The sequence below is a fragment of the Taudactylus pleione genome, unplaced genomic scaffold (genome assembly GCF_031769625.1).
Source record: "Taudactylus pleione unplaced genomic scaffold, aTauple2 ptg000386l, whole genome shotgun sequence".
Classification (NCBI taxonomy): Eukaryota; Metazoa; Chordata; class Amphibia; order Anura; family Myobatrachidae; genus Taudactylus; species Taudactylus pleione.
Window position 1 is genome coordinate 3314517 of NW_028284787.1, and position 26020 is coordinate 3340536.

At 39.3% G+C, this 26020-nt stretch overlaps 1 protein-coding gene across 1 annotated transcript in view; it reads right to left on the minus strand.

The window, feature by feature from the left end:
* The window catches only part of LOC148507692 (ATP-binding cassette sub-family A member 13-like), a 186115-nt gene that overhangs the window by 45259 nt on the left and 114836 nt on the right, over window positions 1–26020 (minus strand). The window contains exons 6-7 of the mRNA XM_088445628.1: window positions 7922–8056; window positions 1915–2018 (exon numbers count right to left, since the gene is read on the minus strand). Of these exons, the coding sequence (XP_088301754.1) occupies window positions 1915–2018; window positions 7922–8056 (239 nt within the window). The remainder of the gene's footprint in view (window positions 1–1914; window positions 2019–7921; window positions 8057–26020) is intronic.

Consider the following 26020-nt stretch of genomic DNA (forward strand, 5'->3'; position numbering starts at 1 on the left):
TATGGCCCCCGGGCTGGTCTGGCTGGGTCCCCTCATGGCATCACCACTTAATACACATAGTTGCTTTTCACATCACATTATGTTTGTATTTTATTCATGTAATAATTCACATATATTTTAACTACTTTTTTCAAACACTCATTAATTAGTCTTACACCTCTATACTTTACACTGCACTATCACCCTTTTTCCAATTTTCATGTGATGCCCTGGGGGGGTCCTGGGCTGGATGTTTTTCGGGGTGCACTGTGCCCCGAACGTGAACCCCTTAGTATTAGGGACTGCTAGTGACAGAGAAGCTGTGACGAGGCCTAGCAGCATCCCATGTATTTGCAAATGCATGTAACCAATATCTCTGAATTTCTATGACCATATAGTCTTCATATATTGTTGCAAGTACTATTCAGTTTACAAGTATGTATAGGGAGATTTCCCAAGAATTATTGTGTTTAATATTGATTAGATATTTTGCCTTAAACCTTTGTGTTTCCTATTTGCTCATTTGATTTCAGGGAACTTATTTCCATGTAGTTGTTTTATTGACCAGGTAATTGCCATAAACAGTTTGTAGGCCTTATTAAACAGGACTGTGGGGATGATTAAGATAATATGTAAATGCAGCAGGAGGTGTACGACACGTCTTGCTGCATTTTCAATCCCAGCACTGCGACCAAGGTTGCAGGCTGGGATAACCATCGCAAACATTTGTCGCGATGGTGGCGGTGCCGAGCTGCCAGCCAGCTGAGTAAGCCTCAGATTATGCAGGCTAGCTGGTTTGCAAGGACAGGAAACTGCATCTGTGTACGTAGCACCTGGCCTTGCCACTTCCGGAAAATGGGGCTGACACGCCACGTTTCTGTGAATGCAGGCTGTCCCCACCCCAACACCGCCCCTTAAATGTCTCTGTCTGATAATCAGACAGAGGCATAGCAGGGGCTGTGTGCAAACATGCAGGACCTGTTCTGTACATTCACAGAACTGGTCCTGCGCATGCTCAGATTCCCGATAATTGGGAATCTGAGTTCAGCATTGTACTTTCATGCAATGCTGAATCAGCCCCTGTGCCAATAGATTATTAAATCCTGGGCTTGATGCTGATTATGCTGATGGCATTACATTAGGTGTTTATGTATTTATGTACATATATTTATGGAATTTTGAATTGTGTTTTTTAGTTTCATACGATTAAAAGTTATCTTTTATAATTTGGTAGGTTTGAATGTCCCAAATAGTGATTTTTTTCCCCTTTACAATAATAACATCTTAACATGCAACAATACAGCTTGGTACATCTTTAGATGCTACCATCGAAACTTGAACTTGATCCATGCTAGGTGCAGAATCTCCATAAGAGTATGGCCTTTAATGTAAGCCATTAAGGCTCTGAGTATGCAACACTCCCATAAAATGCCCATCAGACAGTGAATCTCAGAGCATCTGAATATCTACCTCCCAGGAATCATCCAGGAACGACCAATATATTTCCAGTCATTTTCTGAGACCGTGTGTATCAATCACTTTTGTGCATGGGATGCATGCACTGTGTGACTTTTTTGCTACCTTTTTGATATTGTTTTTTCTAGAAACCTCATTGGCCCTGTGCAATAAGGATTGGTTTGAAGGTGAGGAGTTCAATAATTTTGCTCAATATTGATGTGAAATCTAAGTCAACTACCCAGCTTTCATTTAAATAAAGCAAATATGCAATTCTAGCTATGTCAAAATGCAATTATGTTAGAAAACAAAAAATATTTTTATAAATCATACTGTACTTCTATGAATTAAAAGATATTGTGCACTTTTTTGTAGTGCTGTAGAATACCAATGATGGTATTAAATCAAATAATGTCTATTTTATGTAGTTTGAACTAGACAAAGACAAATTCAAAGTTTATTATGCACAAAAGTACCTACCTGTGAGTGGTAAGTACTGCTGCACAACCATCCTGCACTTCTTTATTGATAGCTTTCCATAGGTGACGCTTAGAGCAAGGATCCATTCCAGAACTAGGCTCATCCTGCCAATGATTTATACTTTTTAAAAACCAGACAAAATGTAAGTGATATTCAGTTAATAAATAAATGATTGATAAATTGATATGCATATGCATTTTCTACCTATAAAAAGTGGTTAGTTTTTTTATGCTCAAACTGCTTCTCTTCTTCAGCATAGCACCATACTATACTATGTTGTACTGTCCTGTACTATTAAATGCTTAGTGTATCACTAATAAAGTACACTATATAGAGATGGGACTATTAACAAATGTGATATTGCAGTTATTTACTTAAAGTGAGCGTGAATTGATACATACAGACAGCTAAACATATATAATAATAATTTAGGAAATCATTTAACTTGTATTCATTTTGCAGTTATTACACAGACAGGCATTGAACATCTGAATATTAATATCAGGTGTTCAACATCGTAATGCATAGTAAATGTTAAAAGTTAAAAAGGTCAGGTAAACTTATGAAGCAGTATAAATGCTATATGTTAAAGCATTCACTTTGCTTGGTATCAGTTTCTACAGTACATTACATGCAGCATTCAGTGCTGTCTAACATATGCTAAAGAGATAATGAATGTCATTGCTTAGCATCTGACAAAGGGTACACAAAAAGTTGGGATACATTTGTCCTCTTGCCAGATCTTCCTAAAGGTGCATACACACGTAAAGATTTTCTGTCCAACCATCCAACTAGTTGATTGGTTGGAATGAAAATCTGGTAAGGTATGAAAGCAAATGACAATCAGCATTTCGCTCCCAAACACCGGAAAATGGATAAAAACTGTTGTTTGAACAAATTGTTTAGATCAAACATTTAACAAACTTGTCTGAATGACCATTTTCATCTGTTTTCTGGCATTTAGGAGCAAATTGCTGATCATCATTTACTCCCATACGTTACCAAATTTTCATTGCAACCAATCAACTAGTTGGATGGTTGGACAGAAAATCTTTACGTGTGTATGCAGCATTAGTCATCTTGATGCATTATCTTATGAACATTACAGATGCTCTGTGAAAAATAAATGGAAGAACTTTTTACTGGAAATTCAAAAGGAATAGTACATGCTAGATAAAGGGCTCATTAGAACATGCCAGTAGCCATTTGTCTAATCTAATGTTGGCACTGGCTAATATCTCATCGTACTCATTAACACCTGGCAAAGGATAAGCATGGAAGCAAGAAATCATTACAAAAAGCAATGGTCCAATCTCATTTTAGATACATCAAAAATGACCTGGACCATTCATTCATAGGGATAGATTTACTAAAGGTTGATTTTCACCAATTTTGATCAAAGTGATTTAAAACAAAGTTTATTTCAGGGGCTAAATCGAACATTTATTAACAGACTATATTTTATGTTGATTTTTAAATGTTAGTAAATTGGGATTTAGCCCCTGAAACAAAACATTAATTTAAATTGATTTAAAATCCATCAAAATCAAATAAAATAGACCTTTAGAAAATGTACTCCATAGACTCCTCCCATCTAACATTGTATGTGTTTCCTTTTTTATGGCTATCCATCTTGCTTCAGGTACTCTGATGGCTTATGCTTTACACAAGTACTTACTGAAAGAGTGTAAAATACAACATTATTTGTTTTTATTATGTTGTTACTTCTCTATGATCAGCAGAAACACTGACTACTAGTTCCTAAACTGCAAAAGGTAGACAGTAACCATAAAGGGTTTCAGTAATATCTGTATACCAACAAACTTTTCCACTGTTCCAGTTTTCCCATTGTTAGCCACTGTACTGGGACAAACTGTGGTCCTGATTCAACTATTGCGATCGCAATAGCGATTATGCACGCAGTCTGACTGCGAAGATGTGCTAATGACTGCAATCACAATGTCATACACAGCCTAACATAAGGACGCCCATCTCACCATACACACATCCATAATACTTATCAAAACTGCGAAACCATCGGTAACGTCGAGTAGAATCGGAGCATCATACACACTTGCACAAGCCCTGACCTTACCCAGAATTGATAACCTCATTGCAGGCAGTGGAAGCCCATGCTGCGCATGGAATCACAGTGGTTAATTTATGCACGCCCCTGCAATGGCATTCAAACGCACTGGCACACCTGCATCACCACCCCCAAAATGGTACTTCCTGTCAATCACTCTGTGATGGGTCTGTGTAGTCACTGTGATCACAGTCCCAATCGCAGTGGAGTGTTCGCACACGCACACTGTGATGCTTACACATGCGCAGAACGCAATGATCGGCCGTTTGCGTGCCTAATTGCTATAGTGTTCCTAACTCAGTCAGGCCCTCTGTCAGTAAAAGAGTAACTGGTACATGGTCAGACAGCAGAAACAGGGAAAGTCAAAGACAGGTTAGTAATCACTAGTATGTAAAATAGCAGCAGCAGAGTAAAGTGCTGTTTAAATCTGATGTTAAATAACCACAAACACATGAGAAAGTGGTTTGTGGTTTTGAATGTTAAACTTTCCTTTTATTACTTTGTTGTAATTATAAGCCAACCTAAAATAATTGAAAATAATTTCTAGTAGTTCTAAAACTTTGAACTGCTTTTTGATAACCAGGGCCAAAGAGACATGGGCCATGCTCCTGTAGGGACTATGTTGCTATAGGTTTGGTAATGGAATTGTGGAGGAGATGATTATACAGTACCTCTCCTGCAATCCTGGGGATTTAAAGATGCCTGGGTTGATACAGTGTACAGCAGTGGTGGATTTTACCTAGGGCATTCAGAGCTTCTTGCTCCTCTTCCAGTAAAATCTGCCATCTAAGTGAGTCAGTTGCAAACTGTGACTGCACTGGCTACACGCTGTGACTGGCAGTGACTTCTGTTTGGAAGCTCTACCTGCCAGTTACACACAGAACAGGCAGTCCCAGGGGGAGGTATTTTCTGCTCCTGAGACTGCCAGTCCAGGCTGCGATTAGCTGCGATTAGCTGAGAGCATGCTTCCAGTGGGAGGCCACTTCTCTGCCTATGTGGCAGCCCCACCTGGTATCCAGAAACTAGTGTTTTTCACATGTGCGGGGCCACCAGCTCTAGTGTTCATGCACTGGCCCCAACACATGCAAGATCCATTGTGCAGGTGCTGGACCCAGCCGGGACTGCCTCCTCCTCTCCTTGGGCAGTGGCAGCCCCCTCATCCAAGAGGATAGAAACCACTGCTGGTGTATATAGGGTCCCACACAGAGAGACAACACATTTTTTAAGTTGCCAGGTTGATATGAAATTAAAATAAAACATTTTTATTATAAAATGTAAATAAGAAAAAAACAAAAGACTTCCCCTTTTTATGTAAAGAAATACTGAATATTCCTTTTTGTTGCTTTTCTATACTGTGCTGTCTTGGAGTAATATTAGACTCATCCCTCTCCTTCAAGCAATTATCCAGAACCTCTCGCAGTCCGGTCATTTCCATTTCAAAACTATTTTCAAGATCAGACCCTATCTCATCCAGGATGCCACTAAAACCCTCATATACTCTCTGGTCATCTCCAGACTGGACTACTGTAACCTCCTCCTATCTGGCCTTGCAAAATCCCATCTTTATCCTCTCCAGTCTGTTCCCAATGCTGTTGCTTGGCTCATCTTCTCCAAACACTCTAAATCTGCCTCCCCTCCCCTACAAGCCTTCCACTGGCTCCCCTTCTTTTTCAGAACCCAATTCAAGATTCTCACACTTGCTTTCAGAGCCCTCACCCAATCTTCTCCCATTTACATCTCTCATCAGATCTCCCTTCACTCTCCTTTCCACCCTCATTGCTCAACTAATGCACACCACCTTTCATGCCAACTGATTACTTCCTCCCACTCCCACCTCCAAGATTTTGCCTGTGCTGCTCCCCTCCTTTGGAACTCTCTCCCTCTCCCCATCAGACTCTCCACCTCTCTACAATCATTCAAATGGGCTCTCAAGACCCAATACTTCATTAAAGCCATCCAGCTCTCTTCAACACTTGCTGCTACATGATCCTTCCTTCCCATCTGTCCCATCTGTGTCACACCTGTTTGTCTGCCCCTACTTTTTAGAATGTAAGCTCTTACAAGCAGGGCTCTCTACTCTCTTGTGCTTCTCCCTACTTTACTTTCATCTACTTCTTACTCCCCACTAGGGCACCAAACACTTGGTTGCTTATGCTCTGCTGCGTATGTGGGTGATATGGTCACTAATGTAGCAATGTATATTATCCATGTACTTGTCCTGCATTGTATTGTATTGTACTGTAAGTCACTGGTCACCTATTTGTTTATGTACTTTGAAAGGCATTGCTGAATACTTGCCATATAAATAAATGATGATGATAATAATAATACATTTCATATTTGCTATAAGAAGGTATTAGCAAAGATGAAAAGAATAAAGAGAAATATTTATATTTCATTAAGGTGCAAATTTCTACTCAAAAATAACAATTAATCATCAAATGAAAGTCTTCTAACACATCATTAATGTAGCAAATCAACAGCAGAGATAAAAAATAAAATAATACAAACAGTTCGGTAAAGTTTCAGTTAGAAATAACTGTATATTATGGACAGATGAGTGCTACTGTAGAGTTAGAAGCCAATAGGGAGTCCAATTACATATATAAAAGCCATAATAATCTCCATTGACTTCTAATGTACTCTTTTCTTGCATATGTTCATTATAATATATGAATATAATAAGATTAGTAATACAGATTGTAATAATATATTACCATAACACAGCTGTCAGCTTGTCCTCATTTTTGTGTTCATTTTCATGAGGTTAGATAGGACAATCTCCAAATGCATACACTGGTCTTATGTGAATTCATATATACATTTTTGTGTGTACTGAATAAGTGCTGATAAATTAATGGATGAACTCAGAATATCCAGCATCCACCTCTTAAATGTCTAATTCTCTGCACTTTCAGAGCAGTGGTCTGTAGCATGACTTCATTTTGGTTTTAAAATGTTATCTTGGAATGATCAGAAACACAAGAAAAATGTTGTCCATATGCCTACCACCACACTTCTCCAGCAAACTTCTTATATATAACTTCTATTCTACATCCTGTATTTTGTATAATTATCTCTTTAATAGGATGAATATGTATATAAAAATCACCAAAAGCAATTGTTCACAATGCTGCAGTAATATTTCCAAAAAGCCTTGAACATATTAATGCAGTTATAGGTCTAGTTTATAGATTATTATGTTTCCTTTCTGTAAGAAAGTACAGTTGCAATATGACATTTTCTTGTTAATTCTTTAATTTTTGTAACATTAACATATCATTTCAATGCTTACTTTTGTATCTGTTTATATTGTGGATGTGTCTATTTGTTTACTTTACTGTTTCTTATTCTGCATTTGTGTTACTTTTAGTATTTCTTGTTAAATGTTTTACATAATTTCAGGTTTGCAGTACTGTAATTAAGAAAATATTGTGCCTGAATCAGAATTACATGCAAGTACCCTCTGCAGATGGCTCTCCTGATCTTTAACAACTGTGCATGCATTGGAGACTGCATATGCATCTCTACTTGTGGCTGTAACAGGGAGGAAACTGGACATTGACACATAGGTTAAGTGTGCCATGGGTTTGTTCTAGGCATGTAAATGGAATTGCATTCTATTCAGAGTAGTGCATATTCAGAGATCTATCTGATTAGAGATGGATCACTTGCACTAAAAATAGGGCAGGTGCAAATGTGCACTTATAGTGATGATGGCTGGTTTCACATTTCAGATGAATGGTGGTGGTGCATCACAGATTCCCTGCCAACTCCAAAAATGAGTGAATATTTGCATTTACTTCCAATCATGCAATGCAATGCAACAGCCAAAGTGGACCATTTGCATACAACCTTGAATCAGGTCCATCATGTTTTAGTTCAAACAATAAAATGGCATATTTGTTATGATTATTTCACCAGCAGTAGTATTTGAGGTCTTCCAATCAAAGCTATTGCAGTAGACAATTTTCTTTTGGTGCCTCCACTGTAAGTACCAATCAACTTGCCAATGTGATCATCAAGATCTAAACGGCTGCATAATACACTTGATACCTGTAAAACATCCAGAGAGGAGAGAAGATAAATTATAATCAAAATCATTTTACAGTATATCCATATTTATTAATGTAGAAGTACAGGAAATGTAAAGCATTAATCTAATGTTGAGAGTTATCACTTGAGTCACTGTTACTGGAGTCTCTCCAAGAAACATACTCTGGGTACATCTTATAAACATTTCACATGACAATACTTCAGACTGGGATGATTTATAACTATACTTGTTGCAAGTGTAAACTCATTTATGTCTACAGCCAAGAATGCTGAATGTTTTCCTATAATATGATGAATTTTATTTGATTCTGTACTGTGCTGTGTAGTGAAAAGGAGCTCCTCTTTTTACCATTATCTGCGCAGTTTAGTGGTGGTTCCCTGCTGTTTAATTCTACTGTACTTAAGTTACTGCATCCTGCACAAGAATCTGGTCCCCTTGTTTTCTGTTGTTTGAGAGTTGTGAGCAATGTCATCTATTTAATAAACTGCATACTGGGTAGGATTTTTAGCCAATTTGAACAGTGCAGACTAGTGGATAAGATGTAACTGTTAATGTCTACTGGAATAGGGAGAGTTTTTTTCAGGAGTGATCTGTCTTTTAGAAATGTCTGTAGGTCCAGTAATTCTAGATTGGTCTTATGGTAATGTTAGGTGAACCTCAAATTCTTATAAGTTTTTTTAAGTTATAGAGTGAAATCCTACAGTGAGCACCACAATTTAAATATCCCATTGCCAATATGACATTTAGGTAGCACAAAGATTGCCATATAGTAATGCTCAGACCAGATGTAGGTGTCCTCCCATACACTCATGATAGCCAAACTAGGGTTAAATCTTGTCCACATGGTTATACCCTTTGGAGTTAAAAGTTCCCTTTAAACAATGTAATTGTGTCTAATATTCAAATCAATAATTTTAATAAAATGCTCTGCATCTGGTCTATTGTCCTTTCCCCTTGTTTAGGGATTATGACCATATAAAATTATATTGCATTGCTTGTGTTTATTGTCAAGTGGTAGGTTGGATCATTGGATTTTGATCTATGATTGCAAACAGGAGTTTGCATACATATTGTGAGAGATTCATTATCAGGGAAAAGATGCCAGACGTGATTGGTATCTTGGTGATCTTGAGAGGTCTTTATGTATTATGTGCAAGATAATATGAAATCTAGTAGTTTTCCTATCTGTCAAAGGGGTTTTGATAATTACCAGGTGATTAATTATGTTATCATTTGTTATTTATCATATGCTATTACCATATATTTTGATATTGCTGCATTGTATTTTATTGCTACTGTAAATTATAATAAAGAAACAGTTGTATCTTCCCTAATGTTTTGTCTGTGTGATCCTGAATCCTAAAGGTTTATCTAGTGACCCACGACTTGTATGCCCAAATACTTTACAGCATTGGAGTAATAAGATTCATAGTCCCCATTTCAAAGTAGAGATATCCAACAGCTTTATACAACACCACTAACACTGCTGCCTGATCTCCTTTCAATAGTAGACCACAAACATCCAATAAGAGACCTAAAATGTCATGTAAGGTCATGAGAATATTAATTAAACCAAAGAGTTTCAATGGACAGTATAATAGTTTTAGCTACTGTAAGTACCTCTGTTGCTATACATTGTTTTAAACCTGTTACGTTGTTACATTTGACTGACTCATGCTTGATTTTTGCATTTAGAATTTCAAAGAGTTTTGACTTTTATTTGGAATATATCATGTTGTATTTAAAGTTACTATATTTGAACAACATATAATTTGAATGTGCATTGCTTACCAGTGTTAATGCACACAGATTGTTATGACTCCAATACATACTAAGTTTGCATTTACAAGTGTATATTGTCATTTGTACATTGTACGTGACACAATCATGTTCACACACAATATAACACAGTTGAGTTACCATGAGTGCAGCACTATATTTTTATCAAACCATGAGTGCAGTGCCATAGTTTGTACTTTATACATATGAGTGTTTACCCTGTTTTCTAATAAGCTAAATGACTTGCTGCATGAATTTGTTTATGCCACTCAAGAATTACATTGTTGTTGGGCATTCAATAGAAATCAATAAAAGTGAAAAAGTAAGATATTTCAACACAATTGTACATGTATATATAAAATGCCCACATATGCATAGTCCTTCAAAAAATAAATAGTATGCTAATTAAGGTATGTATTGGAAGAGTTCAGAAGAAACCGGCAAATGCCTCCAGAGTCCAGACAATATTATAAAATGCAAACAAGGGGTCAAATGTAATAGGGTGAGAGTTTAGAACATGTGAGAGTTTAGCAGTAAAATCTAAGAGTTGTATCTTCAAAAAGGGAAAACATCTGGATGAGAGTTTAAATCGTGAGAGTCTTTTGAGTCTGAAAAACATGCAAGTTTGCATCTTCTTGGATTTTGTTACATTGGGCGAGTTTAAAAAGTGTGAGAAAACTCTCACCCTATTACATTTGGCCCAAAATGTTAAAAACAAAAATAAACAGTTTGGTCTAAGGCAAAATATGTTTATAATAGCATTATTTTTTAAATGTATTATTTTATAGATTATTGTGACCAATTATATCCTTTAGTGTATTAGAAATAAAAAACATTTTCACAGTTTGATAAAACTTTCTACAAATTTCACATTATAATATAACATGTATTTTATTAAATACAAATGATAGAACATATAGATTTTTTACTCATAAACCTTATTTTTGTTCTTCTTGTAGATCATACTTCTAATTCTGTATTTTTTTTCTTATGCACTCTCTCCTCAAGCATTTAATGTTATTTGTTTATGCATATTCATGCTGATCGCTCTACCATGTCAACTTCCCTCTGCCTTTCAACTTCTTCTTTTATATGCTTCCCAACACATTTTTACCCCACATTTCCTATTTGATTACCAATGTTTGCTCCAGATTTATATATGAAAGATTGAATTTATATACACCCACACACGCGCATACACACAGAGGGTATAGGCGCAAATGTAAGTGTATATACCGAAAACAAAAAAAGGGGAGGCGCTTGTTGCACAGAACACAAAAAATATATATAATTAAGACACTTTATTGCTGTTTAAAATATAACAATAAGACATCTAAAACATATATGTTAACCACTATATATAACTCCCGGGAGTGGAGTCAGAAACAAAACATATATATATAAAACTTGTGACTAAAATAAAAATCTCTATAATGCATATACAAATGTAAATTATGCGGCACTTATGTTTATAAAGTCACTGTCCCGTATATTCTCACACTGATTTAGTGATGTGACACATAATTCTGCTCTGTACAGTCAATCCAATGGTACACCAATAGCCTACTGGCAATATTGTATTCACACTGTTCATATGAATCACTAAATGTCCAATGGTTGCAAAACAGTAGCCGCTCAGTAGCGGTGTATGGAAAAGGGTGCACGCTGTATGCGCTGAAGCTCAAGGCTTTAAGCCTGTACTCACAAGATCCATGCAGTCTTTGTCACAGAAGCTGGGTAAATAATAGTCCAGTGCTTTGTGCCTGCCTACTGCTCAAGTCTGACCATAAATCCACAATAGGCAGGTTAGCGGTGAGTAGTTCTTACTCTAACCATACGATCCAGTGTCCTGTGACTGCTTACCGCTAGAGCCCGACATTCAGTCCTCCTCAAATGTATAAGTGTTATTGTGGTTCTGCACAGATGAGCCAGAAAATTAGATGATCATAGTGCAAGTAGTTAGGTCACTTATTATGCAATCCTCTGTGTCCTTGAGGGATGCAATCGGGAAGCCGGCTGACATTATGCTGACAGCCGGCTTCCCGACTGTCATATCCCATGAGGGTGAAATGACTGGCTAGATGTAGATGGCGCTCATTTTACCGACGCTGGGAGACCGGCGCCCCGCATCCCGATTGAAGGTTAGGCACCCCCAGGGTGAGGTTGGGGTTAGGCAGCGGGTAAGGGAGGGTTAGGTTTAGGCACTTAGAGGTGAGATTAGGGTTAGGCACTTGGGGGGAGGTTAGGGTTAGGCACCCCTAAGGGAGGGTTAGGGGTAGGTTAGGTTAGTAAGTACTTACCTGGGGACGATCGGGATTTCCAGCGCTGTCGGGCTGCCGCTGCCGGGATTCGAACTGCCGGCCATGCGGCCGGCGATATTACATACCAATTCCATCCTAGATGTGTTTCCCTGCTTTTTCAAGAAGCGGAAGTACTCACTGGTCCGTGCTGATCAGAATAAATAGCACTCTAATTAATTATCAACTGATACAATTAGAAATTTTAATACCTTAGCCCAGCTGATACAATTGGAGGTTTAATACCTAGACAAAGTGCTCGTTCCTAATAAAAATAGTAATATATATCAACATATAACATTTATAAACTACATCCAGTGTGGCAATAAAGACTTTATAAATTTTATAGAATTTGATGTGTAACATAAAAGAAAAATTTCAGATATATTTCAATATGTATCCCTTGGTCTATTATTGATGACACAGGTCTGCAAAATTTAAGGTATTGAAAGCTTTTTTAATAATACTTTTATATTCTTAATTATACTCCTGTGTACATCAAGAAATAGTATATTAAAAAAAATTGCCACATCACATTTACCTATAAGGGGGTTACATAATTTTTTATAAAAAACAAGAAGTTTAATTGTTGTTGACATATTTCTTGTGAAATACGAAGAAGTGTAGATGATATCACTGCGTTTTTGTCTTAATTACATAATAAAACAACAAAAATCAAACACTAATAGAAACAAAACCATAATTGTTGCAAAAATCATTTATATCTTGTTTTTTTGTCTTCAAACTTCGACTTCGTTTTCTTGCTTTTCACTTATAATCTTTTTCCATGTCATCTCTGTGTATCATTCAGCAGTAGTCAGCCATCATGCTGACGTCCCAACGACCAAGGTATCTTCTTTCTATCTACATCTTTAACGTCTTGGTGGAACCGTTCACCCTGTTCTTCACTGTAGTCTCCGAGATTATTCGGAAAATGCTCAATATGGGAATTCAAAAAATGTACCTTTAAACTCATATTGCAGCCAAGGTTTCTGTAACTATTAATCATTTCCCTTACAATTTCTTTGTAGTTTGGATCCTTGCCTAAAAGTGTTGAAATCTCTTGTACTGTATGAGTGGTGTGTACTATATGTACTGTGTGTAGTGTGTACTATGTGTGTTTATGTGGTGGTAGACAGGGGTTAAAATGAGCTGGCACAGGGCAAAACTGTGTTGCATCTTGCATTTGGTTCCACCTTCGCCAGCTCACCTTGTAGTGGTATTTGTGGTGTGCAATGTTCCTTTAGACAGTATGGGGTTTAGGCCCTTTGTAAATTTCAGCTCCAGGACCAAGTGGACCATAATCTGGCACTGGGCGGGAGAAGTTTTATGACAAGAACTGAATTGCAACATTCTATACTACTGACTGAATTCATTTAAAACAATGTTTTATAATGAATGTAGGCAGAATACATTTATTACTTTAAAGAATATGAAAAAAATTACACGTTTTGCAGAAAAACGTGATGTGATATGCAAAATCGGGAATCATTTTTGTGTTCAGAAGCCAAAAATCTATAAGTATCATATAAATTCATTAAAAAAGCTTTTTTATCGCAATCCTGTGTAATCAGTCTTTATAAGAAAAATGCATATACTCAATCTATGCTTGATCTTATTCTAATTGCATAATGGTTTACCTAAATTAATAAATAAATACATTTATAAAGTTTATAAGTAAACAAAAAATTATATAGTGATACAGTGATAACAAAATATAGTATAAACCAAGAAGAATATACATGTATGCACGATGCATACAACTGATGCATGCATGCATACATACACACATACACACATAGGTGTATGTGTATATATATATATATATATATATATATACCTAATACATAATAAAATATGCAGTAGAATACCTACAGTACAGTATATGTAAAGAAAAGACAATACATATGCATCTATATAGATCAATAAAGATAACTAAGACCAACTCCCTACTAAAAGACTTCGTATAGACAAATGAATCCTATATAAATTCAAGGTCGATGCTTTCATTTAATCCTTGCGGTTTCAAAGATTGTAACTTAAGTATCCAAACAGTTTCTTGGCTACATAATTTCTTATATCTGTCACCTGGAGATAATTTCCAATCTGATCAAGCATAAACCCATGGGGTCCTCTCCATTAAATTCCAGAAAATGTCTAGGAACATTATGATTAAGACATTTGTTTTGGATATTCCTCCTGCGCTCCATAAATCTCTCTTTTAAGTTCCTAATCGTACGTCCTACATAATACATGTGAAATGGACAGATCAAATATATAACATATCTAGAATTACAATTTATAATTGACTCAATGCTATATTTTTTTCTAGAGTTAGATGCAATAGCATATTTAGGGCCGTATTCAATTAGATGCGAAAAGCCGAGATCCGCAAAAAAGTAATGCCGATTGCAACATTTCACCAGTCAGAAACTTATCTCCATATTCAGTTAAAAATACTTTTCGCATGTGCCCACCAATGAGCCGCCGCTAATGTTAAGCCGCCACTGATTGCCTCGTGACCCGGTAACTAATGGCAGCTCAAACCCTGATCTGTCATTAGCATAACTTGAACAACATACTGTAGCTGCAGAGAACATCGTGGGACAAAAGGTGAGTATTGGATCTTTTTTTACAGGTACTTCCTTTGGATACTTTACATTGAGAAGGGGATGTGAACATCTGGCATCATGTAAGTATGAGCGAGTGTATATGGATGTAATAAAACTTTATTTTCATGATGTCTGCATCTAGTGTTTTTTTTACACAATTCTTTACAGGTGAACTACACATACCAGTTGGCGCTTAGTGCCCCGCATGCTTGTACTTGTGGTTCTCCAAGTACCAGCATGTTGGGGAGGCATGCTGAGACCTTTAGTTCTACTGTAAAGACAATGTTGTTAATTATATTTTTAACACTACACAACCTGCCACCAACTGCCCAGGGGTAGCAGGGATAGCCCTGGGCAATCAGCCTAGGTCAGGGGTGCCCTGGAGAGGGGACCCATTTATTTGAGGTATACATATATATATATATATATATAATATATATATATATATATATACAAAACAATTACTGCTGGGAGGGGATTGGTATATACAGTATAAGGAATTTAAAGACTCTTCTTATCAATTCTATGCAGTTTGATTGTAGCGCTCCAGCTGTAATTGTTTTGTATTTATTCATAAGTAGTCCTACTAGCAGAGGACTTACTAAAGGGTGCAGCTGTGTATGATTATAGCACAGGTTAGCTTTTTTTGTGTTAATATATATATATTTATATATGGACAGCACAGATGGTGTAATAGTTAGCGATACTGTCTCACAGCAATGAGGTCATGGGTTCAATTCCCACCATGGCCCTAACTGTGTGGAGTTTGTATATTCGCCCTGTGCTTGCATGGGTTTCCTCTGGGTACTCCAGTTCCTCCCACACTCCAAAAATATACTGGTAGGTTAATTGGTTCCCCACAAAAAAAAAAATAACCCGTGTGTGTGCACATGTGGCAGGGAATATAGATTGTAAGCTCCAATGGGGCAGGGACTGATGTGCATGGCCAAATATTCTCTCTGTAAAGCGCTGCAGAATATGTGTGCACTATATAAATAACTGGTAATAATAATAATAATAATAATAATAATATAGATAGATAGATAGATAGATAGATAGATACATGTATATAGAAACCCCCCCTTAAAACTCCTGCATTTGCCCCTGGTAATGGTGCTATACAAATAAAATACATCATTCAATTAATGATAATAATAATAATAATAATAATAATAATAATAATAATAATAATAATAATAATCTGGGCTTTTGTGTAAAAAGATGATTAAGAAATTGGGCACAAATGTATTTCTATACAGTATATTAAATAGGTCACCCAAAAGATATAGGCCCTCATTCAGAGGCGGTCGGAGGATGCAAGCAGTCGCTCAGAAACTGGGCGGCTGCTTGCATCCTGACCGTCCGTCTCTGTTTCGGTCGTTAGGCTGTGGGTTAACACCCATAGCTCTAACGACCGCTAGGGTGATGTTCGCGATGGTCATTGACCATCGCGACCATCGGGGCATACAACGAGACCCTAGGGTAGGGTCTCACTTGTCGTAAGCCCCGGAGAGCTTCTGGCTCTGTCAGAGCTGGAAGCTCTCCTCTGACATCACTAATGATGTCAGAGGGGCCTCCCCCAAATGCCTCCATTTGGGCTGCCACTCCCCCGGCCCGCCTTCCAAATGGGGCGAGCTGTCAATCAACATTGACAGCTCGCCCCCTTTGGAAAGAGACCTGCTACGACCGGCGCTGTTGGTCGTAGTGGGTCTCATGCATGCGCACGAAGGAGCCAGCTCCCTCGTGCGCATGCGCACTAAACAAACATCGAGGCGGCCGTGCGGTCGTAGACCGTATGGCCGCCTCTGAATAAAGCCCATATTTTATTCTAAAGTAAGCAAAGCAAGCTCACTTTATAATATAACATTATTTTTAATTTTATTACTGAGGTTGTTCTTTCTACTGACTTATACAATGGAATAAAATGTTGATATTGTGCATGTGTCCTTCTTTTCATGCATCTCAAACTTTTATTAGTCTTTGCAGCAATGCTTTTACATTTTAGTTTTCACAATTTGTATTTATTTTAATTTGTAAGTAGAAGTTATCATTGCCTATAATTATAACCCTGCATTCATTGTCTTTAAATGTCAAAGTCTGTAACAAGTTACTGGCTTGCTGTGTTTCAAAACCCCTATATAGACAACTCATTAGCTCATTAATACAAATATTGAAAAGGACTTGGGACCTGATTCAGAGCCGATCGCAAAAAGAAAGCAATCATTCTGAATCAGGGTGGCCGCTTTATTTTAACAAACCCGGCCTCCTGGCCACTCGCTAAGCTGTGGGTTACCACACACAGCTTTAGTGAGTGGCCACGTGATGGTTGCGACCATCGGGCTTGCGATGAGATCCTTGTGGTAGGGTCTCACCTGCTGCAAGCCCCAGTGAGCTTCTGGCTCTAATAGAGTCAGAAGCTCACTACTGACATCACTCGTGATGTCAGTAGGGCCGCCCACAAATGGCAGGCGTTCCTTCAAGAATGCCTTCATTTGTCCAGCCACCCCCCACCTTGCCTACAAAACGGGGCAAGCTGTCAATCAACATCGACAGCCACCCTGTTTGTAGAGAGCCCCGGAGCAAGAGAATTTCTCTCTCGCTCTGGGGCTTGTGCACGCCACGCATGCACAATGCCCCACCATTGACCCACTTGTGAGTGCATAGTGCTTGGGAGTGGGTCTGAATCAGGCCCTTGATGCAATGCATATACTAAAGGAACACCAAGGGCTGGTGCTACCACTAAGCAAACCTAGGCAATAGCATAGGGCATTACCCAGGGTGTTTATTTTCCTCGTGGTGCCCACTCACTGAGCACCAGCAACTAATATGGTGAGGCAACAGTTGGCAGACTTGTCTTAAAATCAATTGAAATCTACAGACAGGTATAGATACAGTCAGGTGCATAAATATTGGGACGTTGACAGAATTTTCATATTTTGGCCTCTATTCACCACCACAATGGCTTTGAAATGAAACAAACAAGATGCGCTTTAACTGCAGACTTTCAGATTTAATTTGAGGGTAATTACATCCAAATTAGGTGAACGGGCTAGGAATTACAATGGTTTCTATATGTGCCTCCCACTTTTTAAGGGGCCAAAAGTAATGGGACAAACTAAACTATCCTAAATCTAACTTTTACTTTTTAATACTTTGTTGCAAATACTTTGCAGGCAATTACAGCCTGAAGTCTGGAATGCATAGACATCACCAGATGCTGGGTTTCATCCCTGCTGATGCTCTGCCAGGCCTCTACTGCAAATGTCTTCAGTTCCTGCTTGTTCTTGGGGCATTTTCCCATTAGTTTTGTTTTCATCAAGTGAAATGCATGCTCAATCGGATTCAGGTCAGGGGATTGACTTGGCCATTACATAACATTCCACTTTTTAGCCTTAAAAAACTCTTTGGTTGCTTTTGCAGTATGTTTCAGGTCATTGTCCATCTGCACTGTGAAGCGCTGTCAAATGAGTTCTGAAGCATTTGACTGAATATGAGCATATAATATTTCCCGAAACACTTCAGAATTCATTCTGCTGCTTTTTCAGCAGTCACATCATCAATAAATACAAGGGAACCAGTTCCATTGGCAGCCATACATGCCCACACCATGACACTACCACCACCATGCTTCACTGATGAGGTGGTATGTTTTGGATCATGAGCAGTTCATTTCCTTCTCCATAATCTTCTCTTCCCATCACTCTGGTACAAGTTGATCTTTGTCTCATCTGTCCAAAGGATGTTGTTCCAGAACTGTAATGGCTTTTATAGATGTTGTTTGGCAAACTCTAATCTGGTCTTCCTGTTTTTGTGGCTCACCAATGGTTTACATCTTGTGGTGAACCCTCTATATTCACTCTTGTGAAGTGTTCTCTTGATTGTTGACTTTGACACATATACACCTACCTCCTGGAGAGTGTTCTTGATTTGGCCAACTGTTGTGAAGGGGTTTTTCTTCACCAGGGAAATAATTCTTCTGTCATCCACCACAGTTGTTTTCCATGGTCTTCCGGGTCTTTTGGTATTGCTGAGCTCTCTGGTGCGTTCTTTCTTTTTAAGAATGTTCCAAACAGTTGATTTGGCCACACCTAATGTTTTTGCTATCTCTCTGATTGGTTTGTTTTGATTTTTCAGCCTGATGATGGCTTGCTTCACTGATAGTGACAGCTCTTTGGATCTCATATTGAGAGTCGACAGCAACTGATTCCAAATGCAAATGTCACACCTAGAATCAACTCCAGACCTTTTACCTGCTTAATTGATAATGAAATAACAAGGGAATAGCCCACACTTGTCCATGAAATAGTTTTTGAGTTAACAGTCCCATTACTTTTGGCCCCTTAAATAGTGGGAGGCACATATAGAAACCGTTGTAATTCCTACACCGTTCACCTGATTTGGATGTAATTATCCTCAAATTAAATCTGAAAGTCTGCAGTTAAAGCCCCAATATTTATGCACCTGACTGTATATAAAATTTCAATGGCATTCATTAAGAATATTAATAATAATATAAACAGTAGCAATAAAATCAATCAAATTAGTAGCAATCAGTTGGTATACCAGTGGAAATAAAAGTTATACTGCCTATGCAGGGAGCATTGTAATACTGGTATACATGATAAAACGTGAGAAACAACAATTAAAATTAAATTTAAAATGTTTCAGATTTTTTTTTTTCAAGTCTGCAAATAAAGACTTATGAGAAGGAATATGTATTTTAAGAGCCTACTGTTTTATAATAAAAAATACTGTTTGGTACACTCAAGGGGTAAATTTACTAAGTATTGTGTCTGGTCGAGCGTGAAATTCGGGTGAGTTTAGCCATTTTGGCACATTCGGAAATTTACTAATGCAAAACTTGGAAGAGAACTCACGAATGAGATTGAAAATCTCAGGAGAGAATGCAATTAAGATTCAATACACTGTACAATTAGCCAAACTCACAAGTACTTTCTGTTGAAAATATACAAAGCGAGAATTTACCAAGATTGGAGTTTTCAAACTCTCCCAAAAGTGGAGCATACTTGGAAGCAAATTCTCAAAACAAATAGACCTGCCTGTGTTCTGCAGAAGGCAGCAAACTCGGTTGAGAATTTAAACTCTCCTAAAGTTACAAATGAGTTTTAAAAATGTTGGCATGTTTTTGTAGTTACAGATAATTAGCCCACTCTCATGATGCATATAAAAGGGTTGAAATCAGCTGTATTATTTTGTGTGAGTAATAATGGTAAGCACTGCTGTGGCATGCACATGGCACGGATACCAGTGGCTCTACCACCAGGCTGGAAGGACCCAGGAGCAATAACCTGAACAGGCTCATGAAGATATGCATGTTCCACAGAGGCTATGCAGGCCACAGTTTTTAGTGGGCATTTCAACCTGAACGCATTGGTCAATGGCAAGGTCATACAGATGTTCCAGCTCAATTGTTCCAACAAATTCCACCTGTATGACCAAGTCAAACTGGACATAGACCCTGAGACAGGGCGCTCATGCGCTATTTCAGGCCTGCATAAGCTTCTAGGTGTGCTGCATTTTTTGCTACTAGTAACTTTCAGTTTGCAACTGGCAGAGTTCTCAGGATATCCCAGTCAACCTTCTCCCAATACCTCACCCAGGTCATGGCAGCATTTGCAGGCATGCCTAATATACTGGGTGCTATAGACTGCACACACATTGGGCTGAGACCACCTAGGACCAGGGCGCAAGTTTATCTCAATCGGCACCATGCCCACTTTACCAATGTGCAGGTGGTTAGTGATGCAAAACTCAAAATCATGAGTGTTGTAGTGGGCTACCCTGACTCATATCATGATGCCTTTGTCCTCAGCTAGTTATCCCACCAGGAGAAATTTGAGGCCAAACAAATGCCGAAGAGTTGGGTGTTGGGTACTTTTTTTTTTACCACCCCTTGGCAAACAAATTCATATATGTTAGTTAATGCTTTATTATTTACACCACAACATGTGACTCTGGTTATGGCTATTGCTCCTGGTTACTGACTCTGCTGTCACTTCTGAATTCTCCATCAAAGTGCAAGTATAAGATGCACATACTATATATATCATATAATGTACTTTTGGGCTATTAAAACTAGGTCCCATTGTCTTGGTAAGTCAGGTAGTATTTTGTTGTATTCTCCTTTGTGCTCAGCTGTTGCATTTTACATCATATGTGTTTGCAGTAGGGGTGTGCACCGGTCACTTTCGTGTTTTGTATTTTGGTTTTGGATCTGGATCTTTCTTCGTGTTTTGGATCTGGATTGGTTTTGCCAAAACCACCCTTCGGTGTTTTGGGTTCTGGGTTTTGTGTTTTGGATCTGTATTTTTTTTTAAAAAAGCATAAAAACAGCTAAAATCACAGAATGTGTTGATTTTTCTGCTCCTATGCTATTATTAACCTCAAAAACCTTAATTTCCACTCATTTCCAGTTTATTCTGAACACCTCACACCTCACAATAGTGTTTTATGTCCAAAAGGTTGCACCGAGGTAGCTGGATGACTATGCTAAGTGACACGAGTGGGCGGCACAAACACGTGGCCCATCTAGGAGTGACACTGCAGTGGCAGACAGGATGGCAGTTTGAAAAACTAGGCCCCAAACAGTACATAATGCAAAGAAAAAAAAGAGGTGCAAGATGGAATTGTCCTTGGGCCCTCCCACCCACCCTTATGTTGTATAAACAGGACATACACACTTTAACAAACCAATCATTTCAGCGCCAGGGTCTGCCACACGACTGTGGCTGAAATGATTGGTTCGTTTGGGCCCCCACAAAACAAGCTGGCAATTAATCTGGCCCTGCACAAACTGGCTCTACAGAGGCAAGATGTCGTCCTCATCCTTCTCATTCACCGATTCCTCACCCTCTTCAGTGTTGTGTACATCCTCATCCTCACAGAGTATTAATTCATCCCCACTGGAATCCACCACCACAGGTCCCTCTGTACGTTCTGGAGGCTGGTCTCCCTGGAAAAGTTGATCATTCATTTTTATGAACATCATCTTCTCCACATTTTGTGGAAACAACCTCCTACGCCTTTTGCTGACAAGGTTCCCGGCTGCACTAAACACTCTTTGGGAGTGCACACTGGAGGGGGGGCAACTCAGGTAAAATAGAGCCAGTTTGTACAGGGGCCTCTAAATTGCCTCTTTTTCCGGCCAGTACATGTACGGACTGTCTGACATGCCTACTTGGATGCTGTCACCAATGTAATCCTTTAACAGATAGACGCACGCTTGTCGCTGCTGCTTTGAGGATGCAGGGGCGGCTACAGCCCACACAATTCACAAAGACAGGAAAAAAAAGAAGAATTTTTTTATTGTTTGTGGAGCACACTTTGAGGGTGTCACCACCCTTTAACAGACAGACACATGCTTGTTGCTGTTGCTTTAAGGATGCAGGTGCAGCTACAGCCCACACATTTCACAAAGGCAGAAAAAAAAGAAGATTTTTTTTATTGTTTGTGGAGCGCACTTTGAGGGTTACACCACCCTTTAACAGACAGATGCACGCTTGTCGCTGCTGCTTTGAGGATGCAGGTGCGGCTACAGCCCACACATTTCACAAAGACAGAAAAAAAAGAAGAATTTTTTTATTGTTTGTGGAGCACACTTTGAGGGTGTCACCACCCTTTAACAGACAGACGCACGCTTGTTGCTGCTGCTTTAAGGATGCAGGTGCAGCTACAGCCCACACATTTCACAAAGGCAGAAAAAAAAAGTAGATTTTTTTTATTGTTTGTGGAGCGCACTTTGAGGGTTACACCACCCTTTAACAGACAGATGCACGCTTGTCGCTGCTGCTTTGAGGATGCATGTGCGGCTACAGCCCACACATTTCACAAAGACAGAAAAAAAAGAAGAATTTTTTTATTGTTTGTGGAGCACACTTTGAGGGTGTCACCACCCTTTAACAGACAGACGCACGCTTGTTGCTGCTGCTTTAAGGATGCAGGTGCAGCTACAGCCCACACATTTCACAAAGGCAGAAAAAAAAGAAGATTTTTTTTATTGTTTGTGGAGCGCACTTTGAGGGTTACACCACCCTTTAACAGACAGACGCATGCTTGTCGCTGCTGCTTTGAGGATGCAGGTGGAATCTAGACGGGATTTGGAACCGGGGGCACACTACCTCCATCAATTGTCTAAATCCCACTGCACTAATGGCAGATACCGGATGAACGTCTAACACCAACATAGCAGTCAAGGCCTCAGTTATACGTTTTGCTTCAGGATGACTGCTGTCGTACTTCATCCTCATCGCTAGGGACTGTTGGAGGGTCAATTGTTTAGTAAAAGTAGTGGTGTTCCTACTTCCTCTCTGGGATGATGAACAACTCCCAGCAGCAGCAACAGCACTAGGAGGAAGTGGTTCTTGATCTTTCCCTATTTTATTTTTATCGGAGAAAGTTTGGTCCTCCATTTATGTTATATTGATATGTGCTTGCAGCTAAGGCGCACACAAACACAGAAAATATTTTTTTATTTTTGCTGGAGAGTAGTGCACTTTGTGGGTTACACCACCCTTTAAGAAATGAGCCAGCCGGCTCTTTACTTATGGGACACAGGCGCACGCTTGGCGCTGCTCCTTTGTTGATGCACGTGCAGCCACAGTGCACACAATTCACAAACACAGAAAATATTTTTTTATTTTGTTTGGAGTGTACTTTGGTGGTTACAGCACCCTTTAACGGTCAAGCCAGCCGGCCCTTTACTTATGACACAGGTGCACGCTTGGCACTACTTTGTTGATGCACATGCGGCTACTGCACACACAATTCACAAACACAGAAAATATTTTTTTATTTGGTTTGGAGTGTAGTTTGGGGGTTACAGCACCCTTTAACGGTCAAGCCAGCCGGCCCTTTACTTATGACACAGGCGCACGCGTGGCGCTGCTCCTTTGTTGATGCACGTGCGGCTACTGCGCACACAATTCACAAACACAGAAAATATTTTTTTATTTGGTTTGGAGTGTACTTTGGGGGTTACAGCACCCTTTAACGGTCAAGTCAGCCGGCCCTTTACTTATGACACAGGCGCACGCTTGGCACTACTTTATTGATGCACGTGCGGCTACTGCGCACACAATTCACAAACACAGAAAAAATATTTTTTTTAGCACTTGGGGGGAGCACCCCTGATGGACAGAGCACCCCCTGGACAACACTACAGCACCCCTTTAGGACTGGGACACTGCACAGGACTTTGGAGTGGACACAGCCCCTATGGACAACTGACTGCACAACACAGTCCAGCCAGCCCCTATGGACTTTGAAGTAGTGGACACAGCCCCTATTAACAACAGCTGCACAGCACAACACAGCCAGCCCCTATGGACTTTGAAGTAGTGGACATAGCCCCTATGGACAACAGCAGCACAGCGCAGCACAGCGCAGCACAGCACAGCACAACACTACTCTGCACTACACTACACTACACAGCCCAGCCAGCCCTAACTCCCACCCTCCCTCTTCATTGTCCACAGCCGAGTGAGAAAATGGCGCCTACACGGGTACCTTATATAAGATCCAAAACCCGCGAGACCCGGAAGGCGGGATGATGATGTTTTGCCTCGATTTCAGATCCGAGTCAGGCGGGAAAAGTCGAGCCTGACTCGGATCGGCCTCGGATCGGGGGGGCTTGGGGGGGTTCGGATTTCAGAAATCCGAACCCGCTTACCCCTAGTTTGCAGCAGCCTCTACCGGTTTATTATTCCCTAGACAGTGAGCAGGCAGGGGAATTTGTTGCATAAGACGATAGTCTGAGCATAGAATGAGAGAGGCTGGTGAGGCAGCAGCACATCAGAGAGTATTTTTCATGTAAGGTTCCTTATTAACATTAGAAATGTATTTTCATTTGCACCTGTTTCTATTTTTTGGCTATTTTTACGCTAATGTTTAATTAGCCTTCCATGTTGGTCTTAAACATTAAAAATAGTGTTGAAGTGACAAAGTGGAGAAGAGTGCCATTGAAAAATTTGAACTGTTACTCAAATATCTGATGTTTTTCTATGACCAAGTTAATGAATCGTTCTCTCTTCAAAATTTTGCACTACTTTTTAGGCAAATAGCAATGTTCAAATTCTATGGCCTTAACACATTTATGGCTACATTTTCTAAAATAAGTTTTTTAACTTTTACAATGATCCAATAAAAATGATCTCACTGATCTGTGCATGCATCTGTGTAATTCATACATGCTCATGCTAAAATCTCCAGCTTGAAGTATGGTCTATTATTTTTGGGGTTTGACGTTCAATTTGAAGTTCGATTTGATGTTTCAAATTGAATATTAGTAACTGAGGGATTTGTATGTTGGTCTATGTAAAAGTACTGTTGTTTTGCCGATGTTCTATTTTGAGTGGGATTTCAGTGGAATTTGGTTTTATGTTCGATTTGACATTCAGTTTAACCTTTAACCTTTAGTAAATCTCCAAAGTCAAAATCGAATGCAAATCACACTAAAAACAAAATCTAACATTAGTAAATATACCTCATACACTGTTTTTATGTGGTTAAAATGTTTGTCACCTTTTGTCATATTTTATCAAACCCCTGACATTGTAATTAAACATAACATGGAAAGGTTATTTTTTTCCCACATGTGTAAGTACCCAGAGTTTTGCTTTGCTTCAAATCATCCTTTCTAAATATAAAATGTAGTTTTTATAGGGAGCAGTTCCAAGTGTGTGATATCCAAACAATCGAACATGAACTGTGAGTATTACGTACACCTTGGATAATTCAGCAAACACACTACCAGTATATAGTGTGTGTCTGGGTAATTTTTACATCCAAATATGCATTGTGTGTTTTCCTTTCCAAACTGGCCAGAAATGTTCAAACATATACCTTTTGTATAGTGCATACATGGCCGTTTCTAGGGGCAGGTGACCCGTGCAATCGCACGGGGCGCGCTGCCTCCGACCCCTACTGCAGAAACAGCCTGTTAACTGCCGGACGCCCGCTGAGATTCAGTTACCAGCGGGCGCCCGGCAGAGCAGCCGGAGGCAGAGATGGAGATGGAGGCTCCTGCTTCCGGCTTCCGGCTCCCACAATGTGCACTATGGGAGGACGTCATGATGTCTTTCCCATAGTGCAGAGAGAGGAGCAGCCGAGCGGAGCGGACGCCAGAGCGGGGCTGAAGGTAAGTATTACTGTTTTTTTTGTGTGCAGGCAGCCTGGACAATACTTGGGGGGAGGCACTACCACTGGAGGCACCCGGGCACTACTACAGGGGGCACTTCTGCTGGGGGAGCCACCACTA